This window comes from Zootoca vivipara, chromosome 8 (genome assembly GCF_963506605.1).
Source record: "Zootoca vivipara chromosome 8, rZooViv1.1, whole genome shotgun sequence".
Lineage (NCBI taxonomy): Eukaryota > Metazoa > Chordata > Lepidosauria > Squamata > Lacertidae > Zootoca > Zootoca vivipara.
The window spans coordinates 6,102,085-6,118,760 of NC_083283.1; the positions used below are offsets into that span (position 1 = coordinate 6,102,085).

Consider the following 16,676-nt stretch of genomic DNA (forward strand, 5'->3'; position numbering starts at 1 on the left):
GCATTTCTCTCTCTTTGCATGCCACCCGGATCAACAGATGAAATTAGTGGGGACGGTAATATGTGGTTATATATCTATACCTATTTCAGTCTGTCTGTCACTAACATGCGGTTTACAGCCCCTTACGCTGATCTTCTGCTAAAGTCATTTTTTGAAAAATCAAAGTAGTCCTAAGGCTGGCTTGTATGTCTTGCTACTCCACAGTGTCACGCGGAACAAAGTGCTATATAAGTTGTTTGTTTGTCTTTAAACCGTTCAGATGAGTGTTGAAGTTGGCTTTACATTAAATGTGACTGCTGTTCCAAATGATAGTTAGACATCTACATTCCCCTCTCTTCTCAGAAACATCTAGTGTTTCCTATCTTACGTCTTGACACCACAGTGGCCTGAAGCTGGAACTGGGGGAGGGATATTACACTAGAATTTATGAAGGACAAGCAGGAAACTAGATGGTATGCCCACTCTCCTAGTATGCCCCGCGGAGGACCTTAAGGTCTATAAATAACAACACTTTGGAAGTCCCGAGCCCCAAGGAAGACAGATTGGCCTCAACCAGGGCCAGGGCCTTTTCAGCTCTGGCCCCAGCCTGGTGGAACGCCCTACCACAGGAGATCAGGGCTCTGCGGGATTTGACATCTATCTGCAGGGCCTGCAAGACGGAGCTGTTCTACCTGGCCTTTGGGCTGGACTCAGTCTAACCCCCTCCTCTCATTTATTTATTTTTTGATGGAACCCCTTATATGGGATTTGTATATAAATTTTCCCTCGGCTCTTTTGCTGGCCCATGTAGGACTATCATGGATGGTTGGCCCCGGTGAATATTTGACATTTTCTCCCCTTATGGCTTTTATCTATAGGCTACCACTAAAATGAGGCTGCATTGTAAGCTGTATTCTAACTTATATTTTATATTTTAATCAACTGTTGTTGTTTTTTAAATCTTTTTATTGTATTTATATTTAGTTTTAGCCGTCCTGAGCCTGGTCTTGGCCGGGGAGGGCAGGATATAAATAATTTTTAAAATTTTATATATATTATTATTAAGCTTAATTCCAAAAGGAGAATTTCCATCTCTCTCTCTCCTCCCCCCCCCCCCCAATGTACGAGCTGAACCTGAAATACTTAAGCAAAAGCAAAGTGCAGGCTGGACTGTATGTGTGGCTTCTGGAGTGGGGCTGAGAATCTGTTTGGAATGACCAAACAGAAACAAAAGTACCGTTCCCAACTCCAAGTTCAATAAGAATATCTCAAACAGCAGCCAGTGAAGAGCTGCATTTCTTTACATTAGACGGCTTCTTTAAAACTGGCCCCCTCTGCTGGTGCTACGCTCTACTGCCTGACATCCCTGAGCCCACTATTATGGCTTTGCAGTTCCTAGGCCTTCCAAAATGAAGAATTGCTTATACAGTATTTGCTATAGGATAATAGCAGTATCAGAGAAAGCTAAACGTTTTTCTTTCCAATGCAAGTAATTTGTCTCTCTGGGGTGAATACGAATTCTCCAGTACGTGAAAGAGAAAAGTAAAATAACCAGGGGGAAATGGAATGGTCTGTTGTATTCTCTCTCTCTCTCTCTCTCTCTCTCTCTCTCTCTCTCTCTCTCACACACACACACACACACACACAGAGAGAGAGAGAGAGAGAGAGAGAGAAACAATTCCTATACTATAGCCATCTTTATCATCCTTCAAATGCTGAACACATCGTTATTTTTAGAGGGTCTGCAGTGTTGGGGCTGCCTTTTGCTCTCCATCACACTAGAACAGCACCTATGCAAGGAAGGGATCACAATGTCTGCTTTTGGAAACATCCTTTTGATTATGATGCCAGCCAAAAGCAGCCACGTGGCCACATTCGCCAGGGTGGCTTGTAGAGATGTGCTGCTAGAATTGGCTATATCCTTTCCACATGTGCCTTTCTGCATGTTTGGAGGTTGAGAAGGGACAAGGTTTGGTGGTCCAGAATTGTTCATCACACAAGTATCATCATCATTGGCACTTTCTCACCAGCAAGTTTTTAGAACAGTAGCTTATGTGCCCTATTGTGTTTTTAAACCTTTTATAAAGATGCAGTGTTTATAATGAACAGATGAGCAGATGTTTTGGGAATTGTGGTCTAAACATACTGATTTCATAGAGGAGCCTTGGGGTGAGAGTTCAGGCTTTCAGATATTTATCCCAGTTAGTGGGCAAGAACATGTGAGTCTTCCTCTGCTTTCTACTCCTTTCTAGAGGTCTAAGAGATCCCTGGCAGGAGTGGAATAGATTTGGCATGATAGGAATCATAGAATTGTAGAGTTGGAATGGACCTTGAGGATCATCTAGTCCAGCCTTTCTCAACCTTGGGTCCCCAGATGTTTTTGGCCTACAACTCCCATCATCCCTGACCACTGGTCCTGTGAGCTAGGAATCATGGGAGTTGTAGGCCAAAAACATCTGGGGACCCAAGGTTGAGAAACACTGATCTAGTCCAGCCCCCTGCAATAGAGAATATGCAGCTGAGGATGATGATTTCAGGGTCCGTAGGGTCATATGGAGAGAGGCAATCCTTGGGGTATTGCAGTCCTGAGCCTTTTAAGGCTTTTTAGGTCAAAATCAGCACTTCAAAATTGGGCCCGGCCAGTGCAGTCAGGCCAGGCTTGGTGTAATATGCTCAAACTGTCTTGCCCCCATGAGCAACCTGGCCACCTCATGTAGTGTACAATCCATCTTTCTGTTTTTTGTTTTGTTTTAAGGGAACAGATCACTCCATAGTGTGCTAGACCGAAACTAAACACCAGACTCTTGCTGCTAGTGGATCCTACATCCTCAAATTGTTAATAATGCATAAGATATACAAAGTTCTTGCTTGTTTGCACCTCTTAGAAAGGGTCTTGATTTATAGTCCTGTCCCACACCATTGGATTATAATGCGCCCTGTAGTTGGAAATTTCAATTGATGATACAGACAGGACTTAATTCATATTTTGACTAATAGAACTAAATAGGGGAACTGTCTACTATTTAATAAAAGATGCATTCAAATTGTCTCTAATGTCTGAAAAACAAGTCTGTGTGGTGTAATGTAGTAGGCAATGAGATCATCTTCATTTCCATGAATAACTTTGTGCATGGGGAAGCTTTAGTCATGGTGGCCTAAACAGATTTGTGTGAAGGTTGAAAAGGCTACAGGTTTTTGCGTTTTAAATGGGAAAGGGAGCAATATCCCCACCCCCACCCCCAAATGTCAATCCTCCTACAAACTCTCTGATGATTCCTTCTTTTCAGAAACGGATGACTATGCAGAGATTATAGATGAAGAAGATACTTATACCATGCCCTCAAGTAAGTAAAATGTTCATTCTGGAGTTTGTCATATTCATAAATATCAGAACAGCAATCAGCAAGCCGTTTGCAATTAAGCCAGGTCAGATCCATTGGCTTCAGTTTAGTTCAATTGGTTTTAGGTAACGTGTGGGTCAGGAGATCAAAACATTTCAAAATCAGATGGCTTTAAAAGAGAAATGTTGTGGGCAAGAATATTCTTATAGGATTTACATTCTGTTTTCTTCTTCTTTCTGTGCTTGATTCATGAAACAAAGCTAACAATTAAACACCCTAGTAGAAATTTGGCAAGGGGGGGGGAGCCATCAGGTTAGAAAATGAAGAACTGTAGAACCAAGTAAACAATTAAAATTTAAAATTCATGAGGGAAAGCTTTGTGTTGTGTATCTGTTGTTAAAAAGGTAAAGGGACCCCTGACCATTAGGTCCAGTCGTGACTGACTCTGGGGTTGCGCGCTCATCTCGCATTATTGGCCGAGGGAGCCGGCGTATAGCTTCCAGGTCATGTGGCCAGCATGACAAAGCCGCTTCTGGCGAACCAGAGCAGCACACGGAAACACCGTTTACCTTCCCGCTGTAGCGGTTCCTATTTATCTACTTGCATTTTGACGTGCTTTCGAACTGCTAGGTTGGCAGGAGCTGGGGCCGAGCAATGGGATTCGAACCGCTGACCTTCTGATCAGCAAGCCCTAGGCTCAGTGGTTTAACCCACAGCGCCACCTGGGTCCCCCAACTATCTATCTGTTGTTAGCTTGTACCATTTCAGGGGAGCGCTCAAAAGAGTTGAATGATTTCCCCACATTGGACGTATGGCAACTAGCATACCACTGAGGAAGTTTTCATGGCAGACCCTGTTTATATGTTGAAGGAGTATTTGGGGGGAGCATTCAATCGCTTGGATCCCACCTGCAGTCTGAAATACAGCCCAGTGACAAATGGCATTGCGTTAATGGGGCTTCTGCTTGGCTGCTTTAGTGCTGAATTCAGTCTTGGATATTGTGGCCTTGGTCAATTTCAGAACTTGCCTAAACAAGCCAGGTCCATGGGAGCTTCTCCCTCTCCCCTCTTTGTTTTTTTCCCCTTTCGTGAGACCAGATCTGTGCTGGCCCTTGAAAATATCAGTTTGCTTAAAACCACAAGTGCAAGTTTTCAGCCTCCTCTCCTCACAAAGGAGGGAAAATGGCTGTGTGAACTGCTGAACTTGGATCTATGTATGCCACCCTGGAAGGAAGAGTGGACATGAATGTAATAAATAAACCCTTGCAGAGTTGGGTGGGGGATGGTTGGATGCTTCTATTGTTTTTTGCCATAGTAATAAGAGAGGGTAGATCTCAGAAGGGAGCACTGCATATTCTGAAGCCCTGTCCTAAAACATGCTGCACTTTGCAAACAAAGGCTGGGAATCGGGTTTACCAATGACATCTTTGCCTCTCTTGGGTCATGAAGATGGTGGCAAAAAGAAATTCAGATTTTATACTTTGTGGGGCTCACACTAAATTAATATACAAAGTCTTTATGCCTGTGGGTTTTAAATATTAGAAGTATTTTCCAAATGTTTTATGAATTTGAAGAAGCTATTTCTAAGGAAGTGTTTGATTTTTCTCTTAATTGCACTGCAGAAAGCTATGGAATAGATGAAGGTAACAGGAGATCCTTTAATAATCTCTGTGCTTGCAACTTTGGAATGATGTGATGGTGGTTGTTTTTTTTTAAAAAAAACTTGACTTTATTAATATAAAATATTAATTAGCTTGATTGTGAGAATTTAGCCAATATATTTGATAGCTTTGGGATTTTAAAGAGGACAACGCATTAGTCAATTAAAAAATGTGTAGGACATAACAAGCCCATTTTTATCATGTGAGCTGTCCTCACTTATTGTTATAAATACTGTAAATGAAGTCAAAACAAAATAAAAAAAATCCTTCCAGTAGCACCTTAGAGACCAACTAAGTTTGTCATAGGTATGAGTGTGCATGCACACGAAAGCTCATACCTATGACAAATTAGTTGGTCTCTAAGGTGCTACTGGAAGGATTTTTTAATTTTGTTTTGACTACGTCAGACCAACACGGCTACCCACCTGTAACTTGTAAATGAAGTGTTATAGAATAAGACCTAAAGTACTTGTTAGTTGTTTTGGAGGTAGCTGGCAGCTGAAATGAGAAATACGGCATGTTTCCAAGTAAATAAATGAATTGATTGGAGATACAGTACTTCATGCTCTAGGAAACTACTGGTTTTCTTAGGAATATGCAGTAAACTATAGAAAAAAGTAATAAATAATGCACAATCTCATTATGTCAATTTTGCATCAAATATCACCAGAATTTAGGTTTTGATTTTGTAAATATCTGCTTCTTTTTACTATCTCCTTCCTTGCACCTCTTTAAAAATACTCCAGGCTGATTTGGTGTTTAACAGTGCAATCCTGTGCATGTTTACTTGGAAGTAGGTCTCACTTGGTTCAGTGGAACTTACTCTCAGATAATTGTGCATAGGATTCTAGCCTCAAGCACTCAAAAGACAATATAGCAGAGAACTCTTAAACATACTGTTTATGGAGGCTAACCCATATAATCTAGGCTTCTTGCATTTCTTTCCATGTGGTCTTGTAGGTCATAATCCAATTAAGATGTTTTAATTATATTTATTGCATTAATAATAACTAAACACATTGGAACTAATTCAGTACGTCTGGATTTCACAGCATTCTTTTCAGGGTTTTCATTCGAACAGTTGTTTAAGAGGATTCTGCTGTGCAGACCGTATTTTTATAGATTGCGTGCAGCAAGTTCTAATCTGTTTTTCAAATGCCAATCATTTGTGCGGCTTACTTTTGAATTTTTTTTGCATCTTGTGGATTATTTCAGCTGAAAGCTTTTCATCAGTAGATTGACATTTAAATGGATTCTGTTTCAATAGCCAGGGATTATGAGATTCAGAGAGAACGGATTGAACTGGGACGCTGCATTGGTGAAGGGCAGTTTGGAGACGTTCATCAAGGAGTTTACGTGACCCCAGTAGGTATCCTTAACGTTTTCATACTTTTTCATAAAGTGTATTCTCTTTCTTGTAATTATGTGTTCTGTGAAAACTCTATGTTTCATATAAATTTGGTGGATAAGCATTTATTATTTTATCCAGTAAAAGTAGTGAAAGAATCATAGAACTGTAGAGTTGGAAATGACCCCCTGCAATGCAGGAATATATTATAGCTGTCCCTTGTTGTTTAGTCGTGTCCAACCCTTTGTGACCCCATGGACCAGAGCACGTTGTCCCATATGGGGATTTATCCCTTGACCTTGGTGTTATCAGCACCACGCTCTGACCAAGAATTACAAAGGAGATCCACCACCTTTGTCTGGCACCAACCTCTGACCTGCGAAGTGAAATATCATTCTGTCTTACTGCTTCACATGGGTTGGCAGGGATAGAATAGTTTGGGCTTTCTGATTCTTTGTGGAGCCTTCATTATTAGTGTATGACGTGTGCCTTCGTTCATATTCATGAACTTGTATTTGAAGAAGCTAGAAGTCTATGGTACCTTGTAAGTCAAAGGGTACAGGGCAGGACAGTACAGTGGTACCTTAATTCGTTCCGGAGATCCGTTCTTAACCTGAAACTGTTCTTAACCTGAGGTACCACTTTAGCTAATGTGGCCTCCTGTTGACGCCGTGCCACCACTGCACGATTTCTGTTTTCATCCTGAAGCAAAGTTCTTAACCCGATGTACTATTTTTGGGGTTAGTGGAGTCTGTAACCTGAAGCGTCTGTAACCCGAGGTACCACTGTATTTGGGTTCAAAGTGTGTGTGCTTGCACGCTTGCTTGGCTGTGGACACAGAGACACATACATGCTGTGGCAGGGGGAGTTTTTCATCACTCACTAAAAGTTGTGTCAGTTTGATTTCTCATTTTCTTAAGTTGTCTCAAGTTTGGACAAAGGTGGAGGAATCACCCAGAAATGTACCAGTGGGTGCTAGTTTGCCTCCAAAATGACTCATAAGCTCTGTGTTTTTCAAAACTATTACAGTGTGAGAGAATGCTTAGCAATGTTTTGTTGCAAATATGTTTCAAAAAACTTTTAAGATGCGTTCTATAACATTGTTAGAAACAACATTGCCAATGTATATGAATTAATTGAATGAAAATATTTTTTGCCAAAAAAATCCTCTCTCATAGTTGTTGGTTATAGTTCTAAAGAAACAAATATTCACAGGAGGTGAGCATCATTTTTACAATGTGGTTTTTCTGTCTTGCAGGAAAACCCTGCCATGGCGGTTGCAATCAAAACGTGTAAAAACTGCACCTCAGACAGTGTGCGAGAGAAATTCTTACAAGAAGCCTGTAAGTTTACAACTTACTATATCGCTTCCTCTTTACATTTCAGTAAGCTGAGGTGGGGAACGTGCATCATATGGCCACAAAATTTAAGGTGCTCTTAGAATTCTGAGATCCCTGCTTTTATTCAATTATCTGTTTTTGAGAGCAAGTTTTCTAGCCTTCATTCTTTGTTATGTTGAAAACATAGCAGCATTAAATGATGAATTTTCAGAGTCAGAGGCATGTAAATAATGGCCCAAATTCATCATGAAAGGCTTACCTTTTAGTTTCAGGGTGGTTTGTGTACTTAATGCTCAGAGTCATAAGTATTTTATATTTTTACCATATCACCAATTTTATAGCACTTATGAAGTGCCATGTTTTTTGTGTTTGTGCTTGCAACATCTCTGGTAGGTCATTGCAGCACACATTTTATTAACAGGGGAACAGAACCTGTGGCCAGCTACAAAGTGAATTGTATCACCACAATTTCATGTAGCTTGTATATTATGAGGCAGACCAATTCTGGTTCATGCTGCTGACAAGTTGAACCATTTGCGGCATTTTGAAGTTGTTACCCCAGCCTTTTCTGGGTTCCAAGCCAATGTCTGTGTTTTTAATAAAGCAATGCCTCAATTTTGAAAATAAATGTGGGAGCAACTAAAGAGGCAATGTGGCCGTATGCATTCATATTTTCCAGAAGGGGGCCTTGGCTTCTTTACAGTTTATAATGTAGTATAATGAGAGGGCAGCAAATAACATCAATATGCCTCAGAGTAGCTTCCATTACCTAAAGCTACTTTTTCCAAACTTTAAGCTTAACCAAAGCCTGGCTCATGCTCAGGGGTTGCATAGATGTATAAATTTTGTTTTTTAGAAAAAACTTAGCGTATTTATTATTTTGAGCTTTACGTTCTTTGACAGGTTTGTGCAATTACTCTGTTCCATTGCCATCAACCCTACATTAACTTGAAATAGGGTTTTACTTACCGTAGGCAGATATATGCATACACAAATTGTTTTTAAGCCCACATATTTGAATTACTCTGATACCAATGTACACATAAAACCCTGAATTGCATATCAACCCAAATGTATGGCTTGAGAAGCTGGGTTTCACTTTTTTATTTTCTAGCTGAATCTGCTGATACCAGAAATCAGGATTCTGCTGGTATTAGAAATGACTCAAGTACTTTCTCAGTGTGGTGTAGTGGTTAAGAGCGGTAGACTCGTAATCTCGTAAACCGGGTTCACTTCCTGCTCCTCCACATGCAGCTGCTGGGTGACCTTGGGCTAGTCACACTTCTTTGAAGTCTTTCAGCCCCACTCACCTCACAGAGTATTTGTTGTGGGGGAGGAAGGGAAAGGAGAATGTTAGCCGCTTTGAGACTCCTTCGGGTAGTGATAAAGCGGGATATCAAATCCAAACTCTTCTTCTCTTCATACTTACCTCAGTTTACTCATTTGAGAAAGGCCATGGAGTTCCACACTTGGTTGTCTTGAGTTTTCAGTTCTCTCCTGCTTTCCCCTCCCCCTAACTAACTGGGAATTAAATGCTGAATTTGGGGAAAGCTTTGCTTAAAATGAAACTGGAGGCACCTTGGGTTGGGCCCAGAAATGAATTGGCAGCCAGTACAGCTGTTTTAAAACAGGGGTTATGTGAGATCTTGAAGGAACCACAACCAGCAATCTAGTTGTAAATACATTGCAGTGTTTGACGCCAATGATCCTTGTCAGGAATAACACTGTTCTCCTCACCCCCACATAATCTAGCAACTCTTCAAAACCTAGACATATAGAAGGTGTGGATTTGATTCATAAATCTAGGATTGCAATAGTTTAAAAAGGGGAATAACTCATATAATTTGTAACTGTGGGAAAAGCATGAGCAACCAATATAAAACTGCAATGTTTAATAAATGTTTTAGGAATGTTTCTTTGCCTGTTCTGAGATAAAAGGCTGATGTTCCAGGTTCAGCTATAGAATGCTGTCTCTTCCACAGCATGAATAAATAGGTGCACATTTTAGCAAGTGTGAGGTGCTGCTGTTTTTCTGATGAGACTGATAATAGAGCAATTATGCTCATAATAAATAAGGTCTGATAAACACCAAAGCACTAAATCAGATTTTATTGTGGACTCCATACACATGTCAATGCTAAATTGTATCACCGCGGTAACAACATTATGAATCAATCCTGACTAGTTAACTATTCTTCCTCCTCCCCTTATGAAGGATAAATAGCTGAATTATTCATAAACATTGTGACTAGATAAGAAATGCTAAGGTTTCCTACAAAGAAGAAGAAGCTGGGCTTCAATATTACTCTGCTTCTTTTGCCACAATGCCTGGTAATAATTTAGAGGGTTTCAACCCAAAGAGATTTTGTTGAGGTGGAGTACTTGGTTTACTCCTATTGAAAGACACTGCTGACTTACAGTGGAAATATCAGTGGTGCTAAATTGCCACCTGTGATATGCATTTTTTAGAAGTGTTCTTTAGAGCAGGGGCATTCATGTTGAATCTGTATTACATGAAGTGTTTCTGACACTTCTGTTTTCTTAGTCCAGAGTTTGTAACTTGAGTTCTTGTTCCCAGAAGTGTCATTTGCCCACCACCCTATCCTCTTTGAGATCACAGTGTGATTCTTAACAACAAAGCTTGCTTTTCTCCATTCTAGTAACAATGCGTCAGTTCGATCATCCTCACATCGTCAAGTTGATCGGCGTTATCACAGAAAACCCTGTCTGGATCATTATGGAGCTCTGTACGTTAGGAGAGGTAGGAAAAGTTCAGAAGCTTGTGTATGCCTAAGTCTTGCAGATGTTTTATAAAGAGATTTGGGAGGACTGCTTTTTTGCCAGCCATGTATCTGCTGCTTGAATATTGCACTCCAAGACACTCATCAAAACTCTGCAGCTGCACAGTTTGGAGTTCAAATTCAACCCTGGAGTAGTCAGGCCTAGCTGTGCTGGGGATGGGAGATTTGCACCTGTTTACCCCGGTGCTGTTTGACTCATAGTCCTCAAAGGGGTTCTTTGTAGTTAAGCAGAGAGTGGAACTGATAATAAATTAAAACTTTCATGCATGCTGTGCACAAGATGTGTATTAATGGGTAACAAGCAAAACCGTATTACCCTTGAGAGAGAGCTATTCCTAATAGATTTGCTTGAACCAGGTTATACAGTGGAATGAGAATTGAACTAGGGTAACTGTTATGTGTAACAGATTACACAGCTCAGTTCCCTTCTAATGCTTTAGCATTATTGTTTGAAATTCTATTATTATCCCCTTAATGCTGTTCCCAACAGCTGCCAGCAACCTGTTTTCATCTTCCTTCTTTCCCCCAGAAATGCTTTGATTCACATTGCTTGTTAAAAAAATACTGAAGTGATTACTGTATTTGCCACTTCCTTCCACCTGACAAATTAATATAGGAAAGTGGAGGGGTGGGGGGTTTCAATTCAGTGCTGTCAGCCGAATGCCACCAGTTTGGCTTTATTGTGGGCTGTAGCCCAGTCCAGTGCTTTTGCTGCAGAATTGGGTGGACAGGGCTCATCTCTGCGTTTTGACCTCTTGGTCTCTTCACATCTTCTAAGTGGTGGTTGAGCATGGGCATGTTCAGGAATGATGGGAGTTGTAGTCCAGCGACATCTAGAGAGCCACAGGCTCCACCCACCCACCCTCCTCTAAAGAGTATCAATGGGTGAGAGTGATCATCAGGCCCCATCATCCCAGGGTGAGGTATGAAGGAAATAGTGCAGCAGCATGCTTAAGACCCAGGGAGTCTTCAGGTGAGGTAGGGATCACAGCAGAGGGCTGCTGGTTGCTGTGTATTTATGGGAATGGGGCTCAGGCAGAGCTCAACAAACCCACAAGAACAAGTAGGGAGAAGCTTGTGGGAGCATTATGGTAGACAGCATGGGAAAGGGGAGCAAGGCCTGTTATATGACTTTTTTCCAAGGGTATCCAAATGCCTTTTGGCAGGATAAATGCCCAACAGCACTGTAGCCAAAATGTGGCCAATGAGGAGGAAATACTGGCATGATTTTTTTGGGGGGGGGGGGGCTCCCAAGTTTTGCAGAGGTAAAAGAACTGGAGGGGGAGAGACTAAGCCCACCCCCCACCCACAAAAAAAGAAAAATTAAGGCTGAGTATACTTAGTAGTCACTCAACTGCTGGTTTCTGTTCTGCAGCTTGGGAGAGAGAAAATGGGGTCGTGTTGAATATTTTGGAACAATAAATAAGAGCACCCAGGCAGCAACATTTTGTCACAGATCTCACTTCTTCATTCAGCTATGTCTTTATTTTGCCTGAACTTTCCCCCTCTCTTTCATCCGTAAAGCTGCGGTCGTTTTTGCAAGTAAGAAAATACAACTTGGATCTGGCATCTTTGATACTGTATGCTTATCAGCTTAGCACAGCACTTGCCTACTTAGAGAGCAAACGATTTGTACATAGGTAAGACATCTTCAACCTGCAAAATTTTAGTTTTAGACCCCCAAATGCATACACATGTTTGTCTTCTTTAGCAGCCAGATTGTTTGACTATACTGCTTAAAGTTAGGAGAAATGTTTTGTTATCTAGAACTGCATCTTCACATTGGCTATTTAATTTATTAGAACTTAATTTACTGTATGAATAAAAATACTCCCAAGTTTAGAATAAAACTTTGAAGTTCCAAAATCCATTTGTTTGCATCTCTGTTCCTTTTATTTATGTGTTGGGGAGGCAGCTACACTCAAGAGACTTAGTGAAGAGTGACACCTGCTGGACTGCTGCTTTTTAGTATTTTTAAAAATATTTGCAGGAAGTGAGTCTGCCAAGACATCTTCTGGTGATTTGCAAATGCAATTTTGAAACCCTGTTACTGGAAGGATTTTTGTCTCATCAGCAGTGTTCTTAAGAGCAGGAAGAACTGTATTCATGCTGTTTTCTGCTGCAATTAAACTGAAAACCAATAGAAACCACCCCTCAGATTTCTAAGTAATAAGAATGAATAAAATGTTGCATTAAATATGGATGACAGAAACATATGGATGACACTTGGTTAGCAAAGGCTACTTTAGTGTGTTCAAAGTATTCCATGCACTCCATAGAATCATAGAGTTGGAAGAGACCACAAGGGCCATCCAGTCCAACCCCCTGCCAAGCATTTTGTAATCCTCACAAAATCCCAGTTAGACCTGAGATTGAAGCCACCTTCTGTGTTTATGCTGGAGTTGAGATTGGAACTGGGGATTTCATGAACAATAATTTGGGAAACAGGAAGTGTAAGCTCCCCCTTGTAGTGTTAAAATGCATTTTGCACTTCCCCTTTGGTGTGAAATGCAAGCTTTTTTCACCATGAGGAGAAATGGGAGAGTTCTGATTTATATGGTGAGAGAGGTATGAGCAACAGAAATTTGGAAACTCTTGTACTTCCCAGTTGTTCTGATTCTCTAAGCACCTGCTGTCACTCAGAGGCACATGAGTGGATTGGTAAAATCTTTGTACTTTACTAGTTTAGGAATGGGCTATAATTGCTCTTCATGTTGAAGAAATTGTGTGTACAGTAGATGCAAGAGTCATAGGAAGTCTGAAACTAATGAAGATTTTGTAATTCAACTTCATATGGATAGGGCAAGATCCCCAGAGAGGCACCCTAGATTTGAAGGTGTTGCACACACTTAACATAAAGAAGGTCTCAATTCAGTGATTTACACTGAATTTTTGGTAACAGGGCGAAGTCTGACTTGCAGATGGTTATCCTAGAGGAACATTGATTTGGCTGGGCATAAGGTAGCTTCTTGCATACTCACATTGTTTTCTCTGTAGATCCTAAACAGACTTTCCTATACTATGTTGTGTGTGCACAGAGTGTGGACAGTGTGGTAGGCTAGTGTTGCTCACCTGACCTCCAGTCCCATGTGTCACTGCTACTTACCAAGGGGTAGAAGGGGGAGGGTTGGCATGGTGCAAACACACCGGCAAGAGCACCAGATTGACTCCACCAGTGTGTTTGAACCACAGTGCCCTCCCCTCCCTTTCTGCCTAACAATGTGACCGACTGGAGGAGATAACTCAGGTTAGTAAGGGGAATGATGCTAGATTTCAGTGTGATGAAATGCACAGAATAATGCTAATATTCAAAACTTTTGATGCCTTAAATTTATGTGAAAGGAAATAACTGTTGTGTCCTCTGGCAGGGATATTGCTGCTAGAAATGTGCTTGTGTCCTCCACGGACTGTGTGAAATTAGGTGACTTCGGTTTGTCCCGGTATATGGAAGATAGTACGTATTATAAAGGTAAGAAAGGGGAATGTTCAGCAAGGCATGGTTTCCAAAATGTACTCAACATCATTGTATTTACTAAATCAGTTGATTTTAAGATGGTACATGCGACATAATACAGAACCACAGTATAATGGCAAGTAAAAACAAACCCAGCCCAGTTTAAAAAATAAACCAACGTTTTATAAATACATTTGGGAGAAGCCCAAAGTTATTTCTGCAAATTATTCTACTTATCTTTGCAGCTTTCTTAAATAAGTAACCAGATTTTATCTGCCCAATGACATTCAGCACCTGTCGGTTTAAAATATCACACTTTCCTTAGAATTGCATACCTGATTTATTTTAATGGAGAGTTAGGGAGCCAAGCTGCATGCATGCATTCTGCCCTCCAGATCCTGGTGAATCCAGCCTAGTGAAAAACAAGGCCTGTAAACTTGGAAGAAATCGGAGTGCATGGCTGTACCAAAGAGATCAGAAAAGCCTGCCGCAAGGCAGTGGCTTAGCAAGGCAGTGCAGAGGAGTGCAGCAGGAGATGAGTAAACAGCAACCAAAGGGGCATCATAATCAGCATTGCAAGTGGCTCAGTGCAGCTTGACGGTAACATTAGGTTTTTAGTCTCTGCTGTTTCTTATACTCTTTCGTGAAAGTACAACTGTGAGGCACCTTCCTTAGTCTTCGCCTTTGTACTTGACACTACACTCTTGAGAAGCACGGCACAAAAGGATCTTTACAAATGGCCAGGAGAAACAACACTGCTTATACCAGGCATCCCCAAACTTCGGCCCTCCAGATGTTTTGGACTACAGTTCCCATCTTCCCCGACCACTGGTCCTGTTAGCTAGGGATCATGGGAGTTGTAGGCCAAAACATCTGGAGGGCCGCAGTTTGGGGATGCCTGGTGTATACTATTGAAGATAATCAGCTGAATATACTTTAGCATTAGCACTTAACAGGTCTTCAGTAGTCATGATTTATACCTTCCAGCTTCCAAAGGAAAATTGCCTATCAAGTGGATGGCACCAGAGTCCATCAACTTCCGACGTTTTACCTCAGCCAGTGACGTCTGGATGTTTGGTAAGTGATGATCAGCAAGAGCTCTATTTATAGGGTTGTGCTGTTTTTTTTATGTGAACCACTTATAGGCTTTCATTTCCCATATATTTCACACTGACAAGTTCCCTCCATCCTTGTGGAAGGATATTAAAGGATTTATGGGGTGCAATTTACCTCTGGATTTTGCACACAGACCTACATACATTGCATCATTCTGCTGCGTCCATGTCAGTGAGGCTGGGCAACCTAATGTCAGGGTGGAAGGCAAGTTTTGCGTTTATGTACTGTGGCGTGTGATTTACTTTTCCCATAGGAGAAAATGATGAGCATTTGCTTATATCGGAGCAGGGATACCATTGCCGTTTGGGCTTCATGGTGGCCCAGTAACTGAGAGTCAGTAAACTGGTTGCCTTGGGGTATGCATTTTCTCTGGACAAAGTCTCTCCCTCCTGAAAGGTTCAGAATTGTAGTCTGGAAGTGCTGTTGGATCAACCATTGCTCCTGGATTCCCTGTTGGTAGCTGTAGGCTGGAGTGTCTTTCACCTGCTTTGGCTGAAAAGCCAGATGCCTGCTATAGCCCTGGCCATTGTTACACATGCCTTGGTGGCTTTCATATTGAACTTTAGTAATACACACTATGTGATGAGGTTGCTTTGTTAAATGACTCAGAAGCTTTAACTGGTGGTACCAGATGTGGTGTTCTGCCTTGCATATGTTGTTTATCTTGAAGTAGCTGCAGTGAAATGCTCCTGATGTTCTGCAACTCTCTCCCAAGAGGAATTTATTCTGCCTTTTCTGTCTTTACAGAGATGGGTGAAGACAGGTTTTTCTGGCAGCCTTTGGTGTTTGATGCCACTCGTTCATTCTGCTTCTTGTGGTGGTTCTGCTGGTGTTTATTGATGTTGTTGGTTTACTTTACTTTGTAAGCTGCTGTGACATTTTATGAGTAGCAAAACAGCATAAAAATGGTAATACTGATTAGTAGAACTCCACCCCCTCGTCTACAAAGCCCAATCCTTGGTTATCTGCCCCATGCTAAATTGTGATGCAATATCAGTGGTTCTTGCTGTATGTGTGTGCATATGTGTGCACATATGTATATACACGAACTTTATTAATTCATTCACAAACACTCATTTATATAGACCATGGGTAGGCAAACTAAGGCCAGGGGGCCGGAATTGGCTCAATCGCCTTCTAAATCCAGCCCGTGGATGGTCCGGGAATCAGCGTGTTTTTACTTGAGTAGAATGTGTCCTTTTATTTAAAATGCATCTCTGGGTTATTTGTGGGACATAGAAATTCATTCATTTTTATTTTATTTTTCAAAATATAGTCCGTCCACCCACCCACCCAAAGGTCTGAGGGACAGTGGACCGGCCCCCTGCTGAAAAAGTTTGCTGACCCCTGATATAGACAAAGAAAGGTGTGATACAGCTAGGCTCTGGAAGTTCTTAAATTCTTCTGTACTTATTTCTGTACATGGCAAGAGGCAGGAGAGGTTTCATCCCTTGTAATATTCAAGCTGAGCGTATGCCAAAAGGGGTGGGTTGATATCAGCCTCACTGTGCTTAGTAAAAGCATGGTGCAACAGAAACAAGCTAATTTCTTTGTACTTTTTGGTTCATAATTACTTTTATATTGCAGTTAGAGCATTCTTTCTTCAGTAATTTATTTTTTAATTGGTCACCGGAAAG

The 16,676-nt window shown here is 41.2% G+C and overlaps 1 protein-coding gene across 13 annotated transcripts in view; it reads left to right on the forward strand.

Moving 5' to 3' along the window:
• PTK2 (protein tyrosine kinase 2) overlaps window positions 1-16,676 on the forward strand; it is a 199,157-nt gene that overhangs the window by 147,627 nt on the left and 34,854 nt on the right. For 8 of the 13 annotated variants that reach the window (XM_060277581.1, XM_060277582.1, XM_060277579.1 and 5 more), the window contains 9 exons: window positions 38-55; window positions 3,267-3,323; window positions 4,942-4,962; window positions 6,248-6,345; window positions 7,587-7,671; window positions 10,329-10,429; window positions 11,994-12,109; window positions 13,838-13,938; window positions 14,911-15,000. In XM_060277581.1, the coding sequence (XP_060133564.1) occupies window positions 38-55; window positions 3,267-3,323; window positions 4,942-4,962; window positions 6,248-6,345; window positions 7,587-7,671; window positions 10,329-10,429; window positions 11,994-12,109; window positions 13,838-13,938; window positions 14,911-15,000 (687 nt within the window). The remainder of the gene's footprint in view (window positions 1-37; window positions 56-3,266; window positions 3,324-4,941; window positions 4,963-6,247; window positions 6,346-7,586; window positions 7,672-10,328; window positions 10,430-11,993; window positions 12,110-13,837; window positions 13,939-14,910; window positions 15,001-16,676) is intronic. The other 5 variants (XM_035125330.2, XM_035125336.2, XM_035125338.2 and 2 more) reach the window with 3 other exon arrangements.